This window comes from Equus quagga, chromosome 1, assembly GCF_021613505.1.
Source record: "Equus quagga isolate Etosha38 chromosome 1, UCLA_HA_Equagga_1.0, whole genome shotgun sequence".
Classification (NCBI taxonomy): Eukaryota; Metazoa; Chordata; class Mammalia; order Perissodactyla; family Equidae; genus Equus; species Equus quagga.
In genome coordinates this window covers 130742727-130759467 of record NC_060267.1, presented here as the reverse complement: position 1 = coordinate 130759467, position 16741 = coordinate 130742727, and the positions used below count along the sequence as shown (strand labels likewise).

Here is a 16741-nt window from a genome sequence, read left to right as displayed (position 1 = left end):
CCAGGACCTCCCAAGACAAGATTCCAGGAACCTTTCTCTATCCATGTAATAACCCTCAGACAGACCGTGCCATAGAGATTTCTCGAGAGGCAGCTGTGATTTCAGGAAATGTGGTCATCTTGGACCATTCTTCTTGAGTCCTCTCTACAAGAAGTAGCACATTTGTGTCTGTAAGGCAACAAAGCAAGAAGCCAGCCTACAAAGATAACCACAGCCTAGAAAAAGGGGAAAAGATAATGAGTTCTTCAAAAAGATTTCATATCCTTTGGAGAATCCTGTGTCATCATGTGCCAGAAGTCCCCACTTAGCATAAGCATCCTCAAGTCCCCACCAAACTCCCATGATCACTCTACCTGTAACAGTGGCTCAAGAGGCATCCTAAGGATACCCACTGAGGTTAGCGCCTGGCAGGTTTTTAAGGTGTCTCAAGTTTCCAGACTGGAATTGGCAAGGATCCAGTCATTGCACAACATTTTGTCTTTTAAAACAACTAAAGCTTGAGTCCTTAAAATCATCTGAATCTTGACATGTATCACCAAAGTACTGCAACAGAGATCATTGGCTGGACCACTGCTGGGTACCAGGAAGATATGGTGGAATACCTACATTGAGTCTTATTTCTACTGTCTAAGTCACAATCAGGTTTTGCCTCTTCCTTACCATATGAACTCTGCCAGAACAACAAAGATCTCCTCCACCCTTTAAAAGAAAATCACCTTGTAATGCATTCCTATTTTGGTGTGGATGGAAAAAGCAATGCTTTAAAGCAGATCAGTTATCTAAACCAGAATTAATTCCCAGCACACTAAAAAGTACACATAGATGGGAAGGGAACTCTAGACTCCAGGTTCAAGTGACTAAATTGAAAGAGGTTTTCTGTTTAGCAACTATTTAGAAAAATATGTTTAAATCTGGCCAAGAAATATAAAAAGAAATTGGCACTAATAAACCCCAAAGAAGTTGAAGTTAGAATAGCAACTAATCTCCATAAATAGGTTTCTGAGTGGGGATGTGTTGAGTGTTGATAAAGCATTTCCTGGGTATATGACCACTGGCCCCACTGTGTGGCAGCTGAAGAATGCAGAACTCTGCCACGCATCTGTGGGGTTCTCTGCAAGAAGAGAACTTTCGCCCATTAATAACTTGTAAAAACACATGCTAACTAATTCATGCTGGCAGTCCAATCCTCACATCAAACTGCATTAGGTGATCAGGCTGAGTTCAAAGATACAGGCAGGATAAAGAGAAAAACTGAAGTCTAGACGAAATTTGGGGGACAATGAAGGATAGTGAAAAAACTCCTATAGTTTGAACTTAAAGTTTTAGAGTCAGGAAAAGACGGTAAAACTAGAAGACGCCATTAAGTGGGTCAAAAAATAAAGGTTTCAATTGCATAAAAAGCCAAACATGAGTTCAGATTTTTTAGTGTGAGACACATAAATACTTGCTGCTATTTTAATATTTGCCTTTACTTGAGATTTAGTGGGACTCTGCCTGAGTCAAGATTTTTTAATAGTAATAATAAAAATACTTAATAATACTTAGAGCAAAGCATGTGTGGTCATGATGTTTTAAAGGGGAGAAAGAAAAGGTAATTCTGAACATCTGTACTACATTTCCACATGATAAAACCACCATACTCCAAAATTATTCTGAAGTATGGTGGAGCTGGGGGTGGGACAGTGGTTCATGTAGAGAAATGTTTATTCAAAAAACAGAAGGGGAGACTCAAAGGCCACTTGGGGGAAAGCAGGGACGACAACCTTTATTGTAAAATAAAACTGCCAATTGCTTTTCCGCGCTGCCCGGCGAGGGGTCCATACGGCGTTGTTCTGGGTTCCCGTCGTAACTTAAAAGGGAAGCTTTCACAATGTCCGGAGCCCTTGACGTCCTGCAAATGAAGGAGGAGGATGTCCTCAAATTCCTTGCAGCAGGAACCCACTTAGGTGGCACCAACCTTGACTTCCAGATGGAACAGTACATCTACAAAAGGAAAAGTGATGGCATCTACATCATAAATTTGAAGAGAACCTGGGAGAAGCTGCTGCTGGCAGCTCGTGCCATTGTTGCCATTGAAAACCCAGCTGACGTCAGTGTCATATCCTCCAGGAATACTGGCCAGCGAGCTGTGCTGAAGTTTGCTGCTGCCACTGGAGCCACTCCTATTGCTGGCCGCTTCACTCCTGGAACGTTCACTAACCAGATCCAGGCAGCCTTCCGGGAACCAAGACTTCTGGTGGTAACTGATCCCAGGGCTGACCACCAGCCTCTCACAGAGGCGTCTTATGTTAACCTGCCTACCATTGCTCTGTGTAACACAGACTCTCCCCTGCGCTATGTGGACATCGCCATCCCATGCAACAATAAGGGAGCTCACTCTGTGGGTCTGATGTGGTGGATGCTTGCCCGGGAAGTTCTGCGCATGCGGGGTACCATCTCCCGTGAACACCCATGGGAGGTCATGCCTGATCTCTACTTCTACAGAGATCCTGAAGAGATTGAAAAGGAAGAGCAGGCTGCTGCTGAAAAGGCTGTGACCAAGGAGGAATTTCAGGGTGAATGGACTGCTCCTGCTCCTGAGTTCACTGCTACTCAACCTGAGGTTGCAGACTGGTCTGAAGGCGTGCAGGTGCCCTCTGTGCCTATTCAGCAGTTCCCTACTGAAGACTGGAGTGCTCAGCCTGCCACTGAAGACTGGTCTGCAGCTCCCACTGCTCAGGCCACTGAGTGGGTAGGAACAACCACTGAGTGGTCTTAAGCTGTTCTTCCACAAACTCAGAAAATGGAAATAAGGTTGACGGAAAATAAACAAGTTTCTAAAAAAAAAAAAAAAAAAAAAAAAAAAAATAAAACTGCCAATTAATAGTCAGAGTCCAGTAGTCAGAAAGTGAAATTTATGTCTTCTCAGATCCATAATTATTACCTCCATAAATACTACTGAGAATCAAACTTCTTTTATTTTCACAAAGTCTCGACCTTCCAACAGTGTATCTCAGATCAAAACATCACCCCCAACCCCTCCTTTACATTTCTTTTCTGGGACTTGCCTCATTCCCAGCCCTACCTTTTCTGAGAGGGAAGGAGTGAAGGAAGGGGGAGTCAGAGGCAGCTTCTCTCTCTCTCTCTCTCTCTCTCTCTCTCTCTCTCACTCACACACACACACACACACACACACACACCACCTCTGTTTCTCTTCAGGCTCAAACCCCCTCCTCTCCTCAGCACATCTGTTTCCTAGTTCTATCCCCTGAGATCAGTCTTTGGGTCAAGAAGTATCACAATCTGGGTTCGCCCTTCTTCAGTGAAACAGAGTTTCAAGCTCGTGGGGCTTGGAATTACTGTACTTGCCACAGCCATAGGCTAGCCACCAGAAGGATGTGTCAATCATTCCATACCAGCAGTTCACAACGTGGGTGATTGCACCCCCAGGGGATATTTTGCAATGTCGGGAGACATTTTTGGTTGTCACAATGAGGGGAAGGGGAAAGGTACTACTGGCATCACCAGACAGGGTAGAGGCCCAGGATTCTGCTAAACATCCTGCAATGCACAGGACGGCCCCCACAACAAAGAATTATCCCCGCCCCAAAAGCCAATAGAGCTGAGACTGAGAAATCCTGGGCTAGACAAAGGAAGCAAAACGTACAGCACAGGGAATGGTCAATAATATTGTGATCACACTGTATGGTAACAGATGGTAACTAGACTTAGTGTATTGATCATTTCATAATATATAAAAATATCAAATCACTGTACACCTGAAACTAATATAATATTGTATGTCAATTATACTTAAATAAAATAAATGTTCAAATGGCTGGCAATCCAGCCTACATGTCGCCAGAAGAGATCTGAGTGCCTTGGGGATTGAAGGACGGGCAGAGGGTAGGAAGGGGATTTCTTGGTTGTCATCCTGACCAGGTGCTGGCTTTTCCCAATTAAGCATACTTTCCATAGGAAAACCTAGCAATTCTATGGCATACCAACAATTAGTATGTGTAAAGACTTTTTAACATGACTTGTATATACACAAACAGTTTCTTTTTCAGGCCAGTTCCTTCAAAGCAGTCACAGATTTTTAAAGCACTAATTGTGTAGGCCCAAAAAGTGTCAACAAACAGAGGTATTTTGAAAAAAAGAAGGAAGAGGAGTTAGAAGCCTATGTTTTACTTAGGTCAGGAATTCCTAATTCTTTTGGTGTTTTAATGGCAATCTTCATTTCTCTGTCACTTTATAGGTTAGTGAGTACTTGACACACAATCTGTTTCTAACCCACACAGGAGCTGCAGACTTAGATGACAACTGGCAACACCCAAGTGCTGCGATCTGGAGACTAAAATCACCAGTCTAATAATTGCATAAGAAAAATGGGCAGAAAGGACAGAAAAACATATTGCCTCCTCATTAAAAAAGAAAAAACTCAAAAGCTATACATAAAAGTAGTAAGAGTTGATACTCTACATATAACTAACTGCACTTATGCTTTTTACCAAATAGCTTGATTCAGAAACTATTTACTTATCATCTAAATTAGGAGTGGCCACACTTTTTCTTAAAGGACCAAGTAGTCAATATTTTAGGCTTTGAGGATCATGAGGCAAAATAGAGGATATTATATAGGTACTTACAGAACTATTTCACCTGTAGCCATTTAAAAGGTAAAAACCACTCTTGGCTTCAGCCCATAAAAAAATAGGTGGTGGGGCACATTTTTCCCAAGGGCTCTAGTTTGTCAACTCTTGATCTAAGTGAGTAGTAAGTCTTTATAATTCTTACTCTAAAGTCTCATTCATCTTTCTTACGTTTTCCTTTTTCTAAAAACTACTCATACATATTTTTCCGTTATGAAGGAGGACTTAAGTCATACTTTACATAAGTTACAACTGCTATAACTACAAGCCACTCAAAGGAACTACCCGGCAATCATTCACATCGCCATATTTAACACTCTACCCCAAACATTTAAGACACCCTTCAACCTATATGCCAAACTGGAAACACAAATAAAGTCACCCCTTCCACATCCAAGCCAGGGTGGGTGTGAAAGCAGATTTTAGTTTACCTAACTTCTTAGCAATCAAGAAGAGCAATGAAACGGGGCACTCGTTAGGAAGTTATAAACATAATTTTAATGTCTCACAACCGACATAGAAAGAAACCCAAAATACCCAACAGACTAGACAAGAAGTAAAGTTGGTTTGGGGAGGCAAAGCATTTCTCCCAGGCAATGAGGTAATGATGAAGTAAAACAAATGGAAGAAAATGGCTAACTTTGAACAGAGGAAATGGAGAAGATCACCTTTAAGTGCCTCCCATTTTTCCTTGTTCTCTGCTCACAAAAATTCATCTATTCCCTAGGAATTTATGGAGGGCCTAAATGTAGAGTACCATTCTTTGTATTTTAAGCAAGTCCTTTCATTTTTATCAGCCACAAATGTACCTAGGGGACTTGGGCCCGATGCAGCCTTCTTCATGGCACTGTTTAACCTTTCCACGGCTCAGCAACCTCACAGATTTTACAGTTCCAGATTCGACAGGCCCTGATAAGTTGTGGCAAGAAAACAACACAGAAATCAGTTCCCTTTGCATTTTTTCCTTTTTGGCATTTACAGAGAAAATATCCCTGAGCAAGAAGTCAGAACACTAGAATTCTAGTCTCTAGTCTACTCAGGAATTTCAGGTTGAAATCTCTGGCAGTATCAAAGAGTGGTTAGGAACAGGTGCCTGAACCAGTAGGCTCAAATTTGAATCCCAGATCCATCACTACTTGCTCTGAGAACCCGACCCAGACACATCACCCTTCTGGGTCTTGGCCTCTGCAGCTGAGAGACAGGAAACCACTACCTACCCCAGAGTATTGTCGGGAGGATTAGATGGCACTCCTCAGAAAACGGTTAGCACAGGCTGATGCTCATGAGTGCCCAGTAAATGTTACTTGTCATCACTGCTCAATTTCTTTGAACCTCACTTTCCTCACAGGGTTATCAGGAGCATCAAAGGAAATCATTAAAATGGAATGTGTTCTATAAACTACAAAGCTTCCTCCACATGGAAGGTATTAGCTAATGTTCCCACCCAAGACAGGCAGGAACTTAGTATAGCTGAGCTGTCTCGACTTCCCATTGCTGCAATTTGTGGAACACGCTGAAGTATCCATGGTACCGATGCCTGGAGTACTTTCTCACCACTGAGGTTTTATTTGCGGTGTACTGTTTTACCAAATGATGATGATGATAAATTAGATCAGCTGCCAAAAGAATATTTTTCAAAAAGCAGTCACACCCAATGTAGAGCCTGAGGACAGGGCGATGAGGACAGCAATCAGTCTCTCCTAAAATAACTTCCTGACATTCTCCCCATGCCCTGGCGCCTCCCCCCACCCCCCTACCCTGCCACTTTCTTTTCTCAGCAGGTTCCAAATGCCTTCTGCCTAATGGTTCCCTGGGGCTCCACCAGTCTCTGTTACTGTAAAAAGCAACCAATTACACTCATTAAAATCAATATGGGGTATAATCTGAACCATTTAAAACTAGCATGCAGGGTTCAAACTTTAAAGAATGTATTAGAATTTAAAGATAAGGAAATGGTGCTAAACAGAAATGAATACATCCCCTATGTCATTAGAAATGTGAGGGTAAAAGTTATGAAATCCTGCTTTTGGATGTGTTGTTAATCAGCATCCAGAGAGAGGGCTTTTCTGTAAAGACATATCATTGGCATCCATTCTGCACGGAGGACCTGGAGAAAATGGAACTCAGTGAGAACAAAGGAAACCTGTACCAAGTTGGCATCAGTCAATGAAAATTCCACATAATTTCAAAGGATATATCATATTCAAAATTAAATGCTCACTCAGAAAAGAGGCATGAAGGAGAAGTATGCAGTTCCTAGGGTCTCCTCTTAAGCAACAGTAGGAGTAAGTGACAAGGCAGCCTTTAAAACGATCTCACAAACTAGGGGGCTTGGTGCTCACAAATGATCAGGTGTGTGTGGAAACAACAAAAAACATGACTAAGAGTCAGAAACGCCTTATGCACTCGAGCAGAACATCACAATCATTTCCTCAGCCGTATTCTCAACCTTGGTTGCACAGCTTCACCAGGATTTCATCAAACTCAACACATCCAAAGTCTTTCTTCAACCCCAGCCTCTCTTGCTGACGACACTCACCCACCCACTGTCCCACCATCTGCCTACACCCAGGCCCACAGCGGTTATCTGCTTCTCGAAGCTCCCAGCGCTCAGTTCCCGAGTTGTCAAGGTCCTGCCTGAAGGTGGAAATGACCTTTCCCTTCAACTTCTTTGGCCACCGCCCAGATTCAAACTCATGGTCACTGAACAACCACAGTATCCTTCTAACTTATCTCCATGCCTTTAGTCTCTTCTCATCCAAACCACTATCAATTAGCACTAACAAGCTTTTCTGATCATGCCATTCTCCAGGGTGAATTCCCTCAAAGGCTGCCCAGAGCCTACTGAGTGAAGGCCAATCCCCTGTGTCCCATGCTCAGAGCCCTCATTAACCTGGCCCCAAATTACCTGTTCAGCTTTATTTCCTTTCCCTCCTGACAGGTGGAGTTTTAGCTGCTCCAAACTCACTGTGCCCTCAAACCCACCACAGCTCCCACCTCTAAGGTTTGGCTCAGCCATCTCTTTTCTAATCATACGTCTCCACCATACCTGTGTGTTGAAATTCTTCCTGCCTTTGAAAACCAGCTCTGTTCTGGATGAAGCCAGTCGTCAGCTCTCCTACCTATAAGCAGCACAGCATTTAAGCACCCTCTGAGGTCCTCCCGGTGCACCATCCCAAGAGGTGGTAGTGTGTGGTGGTGACAAGTGTAGATTCTAGAGCCAGACTTCTTGGGTTCTGATCTTGGCTCCAGCATTTGCTGTGTGTGACTGGGGACAATTACTTACCTCTTTGTGCCTTGGTTTCCTTATCTGTGTTGTGTGGATGATGACAACAGTATTTACTTAGTACAGCACCTGGCACAGAATAAGTCGAGATAAGTGTCGGTTGTTTGTTTTATTGCTCACCTGAATCCCTGAACAAGACCACAAACTTGCCAAGGGCACTCCCACAGCATCCTGCATATGGACGTTCAACATGTGCTCAATGATAACCAACACATTTTGAAAAAAATGAAAGAAAGCTTCCAGTTAAGGTTACCCTCAAGCTCCCACTCCACTCCAAACACAGCGCAATGATAGCGAAAGCATAAAAGCACATGGCACTTGTACAATCATTATCAACCTGTCCAATATTGGCAAAATAAACCACAGAGCAATTCTTAAGATTTTTTTAACTATTTTTTCACTCTTTAAAATATTTATTGAGCACCTGCAGGCAATATTGGAGGCCTGGGAACATCGATGGAATGTATTGATCAGGCAAGAAACTTTATTAGAATAGGAAGCAATTGTTAGGTTCTATAACATACATAGGAAATAACTCTTGCAAAAGAAAGTATGTAAAATGCTATGTTTATGTGGTCATTTGTGTTTGGGAATATTTTCTGTGATGAGCTTTGTTGGTAGAAATAGAAGGTAACGAATCTGCAGAGTCAGAATTAGAAACGCCTGCATCAGCAAAATTACGGCTCAGCCAGCAGAACTGGAGACAAGTATGTGCTAAAGAGAATGAGGTCATATGGTTCTGACAGAGCAGGGACTAAGGTGGAGTTTAGAATTTGGGGCAAAGATTATACATGGGAGGTTTGAGGCATCGGCAAAAGGTTTATGAGCTCAAGAACTTCTAGGTAACAGACATCGTCTTGATGGATCTCCTACTGGCCAGTGCACAACCCGGATAAATACACAAGGAGACCAATAATTCATGTTGCCTTGCCCTCCTCCCCCGCTGTTCCCCCACAGCACGAGGGAAGCCCAGGCCTAGCCTCCTGGGTGCTTTACTCGTCCTGGATTAGCAGCAATTGTGGCCCCCGATGACTGGAGTGCTCTTCTTCCCTTGCTACCCCAAGAAAGGCAAGCTGCCCAAGGGGATTAGCATAGGAGATGAACAGGCATGGCAGCAGAACATATATACCTGCCCTTCAAACATCTTACAGCATGATGAGTCCAAAGATTCCTGACTCTCTTCTAAGGACAGCCAAGAAAATATTAAGGAGAGTGAATATAGGAGGATCCTGGCATATAAACCCACTTTTTTTTAATGAGATCAGTAGTATTTGATACTATTTGATTACTAAAACCTTTACATGGAACAATATGTTCTCTGCAGAAAAAGCTGGATACAAGGTAAACTATTACCACATCAAACAATGTCTTATCAAATCAACCTGTATCCAAAGGCATCAGACAACACTAGTGAGTAATGCTGCGTTTCGGCCAACACTTCGGCTCCCATTAGCATGTCAGTTGTAGTTCTTGGGCAATGGTTTTGGTCTTCCAAATAAGTTGAGATCATAATCTTTTTGTTGTTGTTTCCTGCCCGGCAAAGAAGTCGTTTCACCCTCAGCCTTTTCCAGACCACCAAAAGACAACGAGACACTAAAGCAACCGGACCCTCCCCATATGTAGCTCCTGCCAACTTGAAATCTCCTGAAACAATAGACTAAACAAGGCCAGTATTCTAAGAGATGGGGTTTAGACGAGGTCCAACACCTCTGCCTGAGAATGAATCATAAAACCACTAGCACTCTATTCCCCAGCATTACGCCATCTAGCCCCAACTGGGTCGAACCGTGCAAAATGAAAAAGAAATCAGGAACACACTGAACTTAAAACCTCAAGTACATTTTAAATCCTGTTTTAGATTCATCTAAATTAACAGAGGTCAGGCAACTTCTTTATTCAAGCTGGGTTATTCTTACTGGTTTAATACCAAAAGCAGTCAGCCACGTTTTTCCACTAAAAAATAAAAAAATACCCTGACAGAAGAACATTCTAAAACTCAGTAGAGAATATGAAAACAGCTTACAATAAACTTTGCCTTCTAGAATAACTAATGGAGGAAATTACCCAGTTATTAGGCCATGGGAAACAACTCTTTGTATATTATTTCATATTTTGCATGTCACAAATTAAAAGCACAATTTTTATTTTATAGCATAGCATTTTTTCAAAGTGTTTTACAAAGAACACCAGTACAACAAGAGAAAAGCAAGTTCAATAAGTCTGAGAAGCTCTGCCATCCATAGCCCCCTACTTGGAAATGACAGATGTACATCTGCATATTAAAGAGTCTGAGGAGTCCCACAGTCAATTCTATGGAATCCAGCATCTTCCCAAGTTCATTTGGCCCTGCAGCCATTTTTCTCTCATAACATATATCAACATCCCACAAAATGGCTGTTCTGCAGAGCACTCCTTGGGAAAGATTCTTCTAGAAAAGGGATATAATGAAATGGTTTAATAGCTGAGACTCTGGAGTCAGCCTGATTCAAAGATCAGCTTCACCACGTGTTAGCTGTGGGACATTGGGCAAGCTTCTTAATGTCACTTGTCCCTCAGTTCCCCCAGGTAAAATGGGCAAAATAATAGCACCTACCTCCTAGGTGTGGATCTTTCCATATGACTGGAACAGTCTTCTGAGAGCCTCACACGGCTGGCTCCTTTTTGTCATTCAGGTCTCAGTTCACAGTGTCACCCTCTCCAAGAGGCCTTCCCTAACCAACCAATTCTGGTCATTAGTTCTTCATTCTCTTCTTTTCTTCATAATACTTCTCTGTTTAACTATTAAATTGTTGTCTGTCTCACCCCAGTAGAATACAAGCACCATAAAGTCAAACTTTATCAGTTATCATTGCTCTATCCCAAAACAGATTCTCAATAAGTATTCATTGAATGGACGGATGAACAAATGAATGAATAAATGAAGTGGTTGTGTGAATTAAATATAAATCAATATAAAGCACTCTTTTCTTTTTTCTTTAAAGTATACTTTTTTTTGGTGAGGAAGATTGGCCCTGAGGTAACGTCTGTTGCCAACCTTCCTCTTTTTTTTTCTCTCCAAAGCCCCAGTACATAGTTGTATATCCTAGTTATAATCCTTCTAGTTCTTCTGTGTGGGACACCACCTCAGCATGGCTTGATGAGCAGTGTGCAGGTCTGTGCGCAGGATCCGAACTGGCAAACCCCAGGCCGCCAAAGTAGAGTACGCAAACTTAACCACTACGCCACCGGGCTGGCCCCCTAAAGCACTATTCATAGTACCTGACACATAAGCATCTATCCAGATGCTGTTATGAAAACTTTTGATAAGTGATGGGCGGTTAACACACTCACAATCAGAGTTCTTGCACTATTTAACTAGCCTCTTCTTGCTGTATTGTGGGTAAACATTTCATGACATTTATTCAGAAGTGTGCCAGTCAAAGGGTTTTCAGTGATGGGGCGGAGGGGGTGGTTAGGCCCTGAGAGTAGCATTTGCCACTTTCCATGGTGCAAATACTCCTACCTCGACCAATTTCAAGTCATCAACAGTTTAAAAGCAGGCTCACAAAATTCCTGAAAATGTAACAAATGGCTCTCACAATCTACTACAATCCTTCTCTTGGGAAGGGTCCTTTTAGGCCTCCAAGTCTTGTTGATTTCAAGTTTAAAATGAGATTTTTTATGTAGAGATACTTTTTCCTCATTCTCTCTTCTTGATGAGCCAAGATAAGGGCTCTCCACTGACTTTGGTCTGCTGCTCAAGGAAACTAGTGGGATGTGTTGGGTTGCATTTTCTGTACCACTCTCTGTGGGCTCTTAGACTGATGTTTAAGGCTCTAAACATGATCCATATCCATGCCAGACCATTCTGAGGACGAACTAATCTCATAAAACACAAACTGAATTGTGTTTAGATTCATTTAAATGGAGGCATCCACACAATAGAATCAAGGCACATCTATTAAGTGCTACCAATGAGCAGAATCTAATAACAGAAGAAGAGTGACTCTACCCTGACCACAAGATCCCAACATGGAATGAAGGTCAATGCTGCAGCTGGAGGTTTCTCTGGCATCACAGCCTTGCTGCATATGCAACTTGATCTCGTGGCACTCAAAATAAAACAGCAGCCTTTTCAAGTATAGCAATCTACCAACCATAGTTTTGAGATAACAGAACCAAAATTTCAAAATCCACAGTCACTCTACATGCAAGTGATAACATGCCAGTAATTATTGCTTCTCTTCTGTAAACTAAATGGAAAGTCTGTGGAGTAAGGCAAGAAGAGATTAGTTTCTGCTCCACTGTATTAGCAATCTATCGCTGTACAATAATTACCTCAAAATTCAGCAGCTTGAAACAACACACGTTTATTATCTCACAGTTTCTGTGGATCAGGAATCCAGCTACAGCTTAGCTGGATCCTCTGCTTCATAGTCTCTCACAAAGGTATAATCAAGGTGCCACCCTAGGGCCTGTCATCTCATCTGAAGGTTCAAGTGGGGCAGGATCCACTTCCAAGCTCACTAAGTGGTTGTTGGCAGTTTTCAGTTCTTTATGGGTGCTTGAATGAGGGTCTCATTTCCTCACCAGGTGTTGGCTAGAGGCTGTCCTCAGTTCCTTACCACATGGGCCTCTCCCACATGGTAGCTTGCTTCATCAAAGCATGGAAGTTGAGCTGGCAATAGAATCCTCTAACACAATGGAAATAACAGTCTTATGTAACCTAATCATGGAAGTGACATTGGCATCCCATTTCCTTTGCTATAGTCTATTGTTTAGAAGCAAATCACTAGGTTCAGCGTATACTCAAGGGGAAGGGATTACACCAGGGTATGGTTTCCAAGAAGAAGGGATCATTGGAGCCATCTTGGAAGTCTGCCCACCACATTCACCCTCTTGGAATATAGATGGGAAGACCAGGCCCAACAAAACATTTCTTTAAGCATCTCAACATGAAACCAAGCCATGTGGTTTCTCAAGCATGTTGCTAACGTCTCATGAAAACAAAACAAGGGAGAATAAGCATGGAGGACATTAAGGCTGAAGGCACAAAAGTCTGTTCAAATGTTCTAAGCAAAGACCACCTACATCAGAGTGGGGAGCATCTGTATTAGCAAGCCCCACCATGGAAACCATGTTTTCTCAACAATCAAACAAGCGACTTAGAAAATGGGCCGCCCATCTGAACAGATATATAATGCCAAGAAATCTAGTTTGGTCTGGAAGCAAACAGCTTTTGGAATTTTTACTTACTGCTGTGGAATACTTTGAAAATATACTTAATGCCATTTTATTGCTTCCTGTTTTCTGTGAGATTTGTGTCTCCCACAGCGTTTTGTCTACAGGGTACTTTTGAGATCTATATCCACCATAGTGGCAAGGAACTGCTATAAAAATTTCAAACCTTGGCTGTCACTCACATTTTTTTAAGCTCTATCTAACCACATAGTCTCAGATATATGAGCAGCTCAACATTCAATGGTGGTTGCAGGCCAGAGAGGCTGCCTCTGAAAGGACACTGAATGATTTAATCCACTAAGTGCAAAACACATACTCGGAAAACATGGAACACTCTGTCCTAGAGTAATGTAAATGCAGACAAAAATGATCTTAAACCTAAACGTTCAAAATTGATCTGCACGTTTTACCATTCTTTCCAGAAATATCCATATGATTTACTTTCTGCAAATTCTGCCAATCCACCTATAAAAACATTTGGATTCATTGTTTTCCTAATCACCTATTGGTTTTAATCCTTTAGAGAGATGATATTTGAGAAATGTCTAAAACTTAAACAGTGTTATACTTAAAAGACCCTGCAACGATGGCCATCTGTAGGAAAGCAGTTGTAAACCACCTTAGAGTTGACAGGTGCTGCACATGCTTGGATCCTAAATACGTGCTAAATAACAAAGGAACATACGTGTGGTGAGCAGAGAAAAAAAAACTAATGGAAAATTCCAGTTTAAAAGTGATAAGCAGACAGGAAGTTTATAAAACAGATCACAAAGGGGAGTTTGTTGAGGCTGTAGATGACTTCCAACCTGTGAAAATAACTCGATCACATATTTTAACTCATAAAATATAGCTTTGAGGAAATAAGAGTGAATGTCCTTACCTCCCTAAGATGTATGTTTTCCTTCTCTTTCTGGTCTAAAATCACTTCTAAGTGGCTGACTTGAGACTCAGCTTCTGCCATGCGCCGTGTCCGTTCATTGTCATCCTCAAGACTTTTGGATGGCAAACCTTTACTTTGCAACATCTCAAGGAGCTTTTTAATTGACTCATCTCGGGCATTGAGGGTCTGTTTCTGCGTTTCGATTCTCAGCTCCATTTCCTCCAAGGTCTTCCTCAACAGGAACAGCTCCTTAGCCTGCCTGTCATGCTCAGCTTGGAGCCGCCGGAAGTTCTCCTCGGTCAGCTCAATAGTGAAGTGCTCGGCTCCTCGGTTGCCACTCTCTTGCTGCAGGAGGTGGTTGAGGTCTCTCTGGGTTCGCAGCTCATCCTGAAGGGCCTGGATTGTCAACTGCAGATGCTGTCATGAGAAAGACGGAGCAGGAGAGGAGAAAGAAGGGGAAAAAGTTAGTGGAAATGCCAAGTGCCACCTGCTGTTTCCACACTATGAGAATGGAATGTTAATCATGAGGTCCAGAGGGCCAGCCGTGAAGTCCTCCAGGGTGACTTCAGAAGCATGGGGCAGCACATGGAGAGGGGGAAATTAATTCAGTGATGCTTTCTGAATGTCTTAGGAGAAGAGAAATGTACACATACACAGAAACAGTTATATTAGTGTCAGTCACAAGGGAAATTATACATCTACAGAGTATTAATTTAGGAAGTGGAAAGGGTTAGAGGGAAACTTTCACAAACACACCTTCTTTACGCCCACAGTGCTCCAGACTCAGTATTCCTTGTTTCCTAAGGTATTCTTTATTGTACTATGCATTATTTTCTGTGATAAATGCATGTCCATTTAAAAATGAAAATAATAGCATCCACTACAAGTAGACACAAACAAGGACTTTATTTTTACAAATAAAGCTGTGAACAGGTTTAGTAAACAGGATTACTGCATCTCCAAGCAAAAGGGAAAAAATGCAGACGGAGACAGACACACTCAAACACACGAGGAGGTGAGGCTGGGCAGAGCAAAACAAACAAGCTGCAAAGAGTGGACAAACCTTGGTTCTTCTGGCATCCAGTAACTGAACAGCATGGGAAATGAAAAAAAATGAAGCAAAAAATCAACACAAAGAAAAGTCCAGTGCAAGCAAAGGATATTTAACAGAAAGAACATAATCAACATAAAGTACCTTCACAGAGAAGAAAAAGAAAAAAGAAAAACAATTTCTTATTACAGCAAAGACCCATAAGCTACACAGAATCTATAGTATTGATGCTTGATAAGTGTGATTTAAAGAACAAAAAGCAAAATGGGGGTTTATTCCACCTTTGGTTTTCCTCAATCTCACTGACCCAGTGAGTCTAGAGGATATTACCAGAGAGGAAAGCACAACACTCCAAAAGCACCTACGTATTATTCCAGGTCACCATTTTAACCAAAATCAGAGTGAAGGTACCAGAGAAATAAAATAGTTACCACTTGTGAGAAAAGAAACTCTTACATGAAGATAGTTGGTGAATTCAGCAACACCTTCCCCAAGGGGAACAACCTCCAGGCTGGTCACAGGCAGCCATAAGCTGAAGGCATTTTTGTCCTGGGAACAAACCAGGAGGTTTCCAAGACACAGTTACTCATTCATTCATCAAACACATACTCCTGCCCATGGACCAGACACAATGCTAAGCACAGGAATCAAGATGGACATAAGGCATAGCTCCTACTCACAGGGAACTCACATGGATAATACCCTGTCAAAGTTATATAAATAGTGGAGCAGTCCACATTTTGAAATCCTTCTGAATTCCTACAACTGACTCAGAGGTGTTGAGAGCTTTCTGAGTGTGACCTAGACCCAGAAACTAGCACTGAGTGATGCATTATCTTGATTCACCTCTTTTTGGGTGTCCACTTTATCTTTCCACTTAGGCACACCCAAGCAGAAATTCCGAGAGCACAGGGAACAAGTATCTCTTCTTATCCATGTGCCACAGTGCACCACAGGATACTGACTGTACAGTAAGCAACTGGTATGTATTTAATGATGGTGATTATGATTTTTTTCTAAATATAATTCACTCCTCTAAAGTGTAAAATTCAGTGGTTTTTACTATACTCACAAAGTTGTGCAACTATCAACACAATAAATTTTAGAACACTTCCACCATCCTAAAAAGAAATCTTGTGCCCTTTAGCCATCACTCCCCATCCCCTTCCCTATGCCCAGGCACTGGAAACCATTAATTTACTTTCTGTCTCAATGGATTTGCCTGTTCTGGACATTTCATATCAATGAAATCATGCAATTAATGGTTTCTTTCATCTAGCCTGTTTTCAAGGTTCATCCATGTTGTAGCATGTATCAGTATTTCATTCATTTTATAGAAGAATATTATTTCATTATAGGGACATACCACATTGTATTTATCCACTTATTAGTTGATTCATACACAAATATTCATAGCAGCATTATTCATAGTAACTAAAAAGTGGAAACAACTTATATGTCAATCAACTGATGAATGAGTAAATAAAATGTGGTATATTCATACAAGGGAACATTATTTAGCCATACAAAGCAATGAAGTACTGATATACACTGCAACACTGATGAACCTTGAAAACATTATGCCATATGAAAGAAGTCAGTCACAGAAGATCACATGTTATATGATTCCATTGATATGAAATTTCTAGAATAAGCAAATCCATAGGCAGAAA

General features: G+C 41.7%; 2 protein-coding genes across 2 annotated transcripts in view; one reads left to right on the top strand and one right to left on the bottom strand.

Annotated features, from left to right (window-relative positions):
• The window catches only part of ERC2 (ELKS/RAB6-interacting/CAST family member 2), a 703663-nt gene that overhangs the window by 564822 nt on the left and 122100 nt on the right, over positions 1–16741 (bottom strand). The window contains exon 2 of the mRNA XM_046646460.1: positions 14018–14434. Within this exon, the coding sequence (XP_046502416.1) occupies positions 14018–14434 (417 nt within the window). The remainder of the gene's footprint in view (positions 1–14017; positions 14435–16741) is intronic.
• Positions 1796–2852, top strand: LOC124230418 (40S ribosomal protein SA). Its single transcript, XM_046646472.1, has one exon. The coding sequence runs from the start codon at positions 1871–1873 to the stop codon at positions 2756–2758; it is 888 nt and encodes a 295-aa protein (XP_046502428.1). The 5' UTR covers positions 1796–1870; the 3' UTR covers positions 2759–2852.